Below are 3,335 nucleotides of genomic sequence, written 5' to 3' on the forward strand. Positions count from 1 at the left end.
TGTGGAGGTATCCGTGTTTTAAGGGCAGAATCTATCATATAAATACCTTGGCCTGAAGGACATTTGTTGCCACATCAATCACTGCAAGGCCCGTGGCTCCAGCGGCTGCCGTCACTAGAACACTTTCTCTGTGCCAGGGAGAGGTGAACGTTACTTCAGAAACGAAAAATCATCCAGCAATGTGATTTCATGAATATTTCAAAACCGGGACATTTTAAAGCAAGAAGAGAACTTAGAGACCATTTCATTCAACTCTTTAAGGACGTCCATTCTCCAGTTTTTAGGGCTGGGTGATGGCGAGATCAGGGCCAATTGGGTCGTTTTGAAGACTTCCCAGGAAAAAAGTTCCTTAATTTCTCTAAGTAGCCTCTTCTTCATGCCAGTGGCAAACTTTCCTTGGAGATACCACTCCAATTTCTGCTTCAGAAATTCTGTCCTAAAATCATTCTCATACTAAATACTGCGGAATTTGAGAAGGTGGTGATCACATCACAATCAACTTCTCAATGAAACCCATCTCTCTGGGTAATTCTGAGTCTCTCTGAAAAGATCAAAGGGTAGTAGGTATACTCCAGGTAAAGTGGGAAACTTCAGCACCTCTGAGTTTGAAATACCTCAGTTAGGTCCACCCAACCAAGCCTCACAGAAGCTAATACCATAAAAAAAAAGAAAAAAAAGAAAAGAAAGAAACTAATACCACAGGCCTCCATTAAAACCAGAGGGAAGCAAGTTTAAATAAACCAACTCTCTAAACTTTAAGGTTCTCTAGGACGTGATATCCAGAATGGTCAAGTTTGAGAGGGAGATTTCCCCAAACACATACTGGCCAAGTTCACAGTCTACCATTCCCTCTCAGACAAAAGGATATCCCCACCATGACCAGACCCCAATCTCAAGTCACTATGTTCCTTTGGCTTTTCCTTAGATAGACTGTCCATGAATTACAGCTCAAATAAGGAAAAGGAAGGGGCAAGGCCTCGGGCACTTCTGATATCAGAGAAGGGTCCCATCTAGCCTTCTGTTGTTTACACAGTCCTTACCCAGGCTGGGTACATGCTCGGTGCTCCAGAGCCATAATAGCGGTGCCATAGGATACGGGCAGGGCAGCAGCTTCTCGGAGGAGGACTCTTTCTGGAATCCGCCACACTGCCTATAAAAGAGATAACAGTGACTTATGGATTAAGCACATGTACCTGTTCATAAAGGCTGCTCAGTAAATACTATGATTTGATTGAGTGACTGATTTCCAAAGGGAAACACATGTCAGGAACCAAGCCCAGTGGAAATCAAAACCAAGGAAGCTGTAGCCAAGTTCAAGACTTGGGTGCATCAATCTTCAAAAATCCTAGGGTTGCCACCTGCTCAGGAAGGAACCAATTTATGGAGACTGGAACACAGACCACTGTACTATAATGGGTGAATTGGATATTAGGTAAATTTTACCACAATAAAGCTGTGGGGGAAAAAATATGCACTGTTCTCCACTAGGGGGCTCCATTCACATCCTGTACAACCAGATCAGACCACCCTGGCTGGCTCCATTCCCAGGGCTCTTTCACAAGCTTCATGTGGGAGAGAAACCATTACATCCAGCTCAATGCCTCAAACCAGTTGTTCTACCCAAACTGCCTAACTGTGGTCCAATAGGACATACAGTCAGTTGCTCCAGGACTCAGAAAACAAAATGCTTCTACATTAAACCACTCCACACAAAGCTCTGTGCAAGGGTTGTCACGCCAATATAGTAAAGNAACCAGCTGTGTGACCTAAGGAGCATTAGTAAAAACTAACACATAGTACTTACTCTGTGCCAGGCACTGTTCTAAATGCTTTACGTATATTAATAATGTTTCATCTTAATCATCCAGTGATAGACACATTATTATTATCCTCATTCTAGAGATAAAGAAACAAAAGCAAAAGGAGTTAAGTAACTTGTCCAGAGTCACACAGCTAATGGGAGGCAGAGCTGGGATCCTAACCCAAGCTGACCCATCTCTAGCATTCATGGCCTTAACCTCTTAACCTGCCTGCCAACTTCCCTAAGCTTCAGTTACCTCATCCCTAAGATTTACTTTAAGAATACAATGGAGGGGCCGGCTGGGTGGCTCAGTTGGTTAGAGCACGAGCTCTGAGCAAGAAGGGTTGCCGGTTTGATTCCCACATAGGCCAGTGAGCTGCACCCAAGCTGAGCCGCCGCTGAGCTGCCAACTGGTGGCTGGATGACTCAGCTGGTGAGAGCACGTGCTCCTAACAACAAGGTTGCTGGTTCGACTACACTATTCCCTTCCCAAATTTCCCAATAAAATCTTTAAAAGAAAAAAGAAAAAAAAGAATTCAATGGAATACTGTACATAAAGCACCTGGAAAACAAAGTGTTAGATAAATTGAGTCTATTGTTACACATATGCACTCACTTATTCTATTTAAACCTTATAGGAACATGATTGGGAGGTATAACTACTTCCATTCTACAGATGGAGATATAGACCCAGAGTGTTTAAGTAATTAACCCAGGATCATAAGGGAGTAGGTGGTAGAACAACTATTCAAACCCAACAGGCCTGACTCCAAAGTCCATGCTTTCCACTCCGTCGCCCTGGGAGAAAACCCTGCCAAAGAAAGGCCTGGCAAAGATGGCATCAATGGCTGGAGGCCATACTGTGAGGAGCTCTGGGGTATGGAAGTCTCCAGAAAAGCTTCAAACACTCAAACACTGCCTAGGGGTGCCTTCTCACTGGGCAGCACCCACCAGCCCCAGCACTGTGGCCCTAAGGCGACATTCAGAACTTGCATTCAAACACCCAAGAACACCTGTGCCCTTAAGATTCCAAACTCACACATAACTATTTGAAACTGAAAGCTACCCTTAAATACTCCCCAGTGGAGCCCTCAGGTAGCTGCAGCACACAGTGCCACGAAGGGTCAGGCACCTGATTCCGACCCCAGGACTTTCAGTCCATCCAGTGAGACCTGCCATGAGTCACTCTCTCTCGGTGCCTCCCTTTCTTCATCTGTGAAATAGGGATAATAAACATGTACATTACCCATCTCTCAGTGGTTTTCTGAGGGTCAAGGGTTGGATAATTGCTGTGGAGGCACTTTGAAAGCAATATAAAATGCTGTGAATGGAAGGTGTTATCAAAATGACCTGTTCCAAGTAGGTGACATGATCACATTATTTTTATTTTGTTTTTGTTTGCTTTTGCAAAAAAACCATTATTGCTGCTGAAAAAAAATTGCAGCTTAATTTTAATATCTGAATTAAAGTAAATTTTTCTCTCTACTTAACCTCCTGTAAATATGTAAAACAAATGGTATAATTTTATCTTCCT

At 43.5% G+C, this 3,335-nt stretch overlaps 2 protein-coding genes across 2 annotated transcripts in view; both read right to left on the reverse strand.

The window, feature by feature from the left end:
* Positions 1-3,335, reverse strand: part of SEC16B (SEC16 homolog B, endoplasmic reticulum export factor) — an 82,680-nt gene that overhangs the window by 71,456 nt on the left and 7,889 nt on the right. The gene's annotated exons all lie outside the window — the stretch shown is intronic.
* Positions 1-3,335, reverse strand: part of LOC109385127 (quinone oxidoreductase-like protein 2) — a 31,416-nt gene that overhangs the window by 8,868 nt on the left and 19,213 nt on the right. The window contains exons 6-7 of the mRNA XM_019647044.1: positions 1,041-1,150; positions 47-128 (exon numbers count right to left, since the gene is read on the reverse strand). Of these exons, the coding sequence (XP_019502589.1) occupies positions 47-128; positions 1,041-1,150 (192 nt within the window). The remainder of the gene's footprint in view (positions 1-46; positions 129-1,040; positions 1,151-3,335) is intronic.

The sequence above is a fragment of the Hipposideros armiger genome, unplaced genomic scaffold (assembly GCF_001890085.2).
Source record: "Hipposideros armiger isolate ML-2016 unplaced genomic scaffold, ASM189008v1 scaffold_6, whole genome shotgun sequence".
Taxonomy (NCBI): domain Eukaryota; kingdom Metazoa; phylum Chordata; class Mammalia; order Chiroptera; family Hipposideridae; genus Hipposideros; species Hipposideros armiger.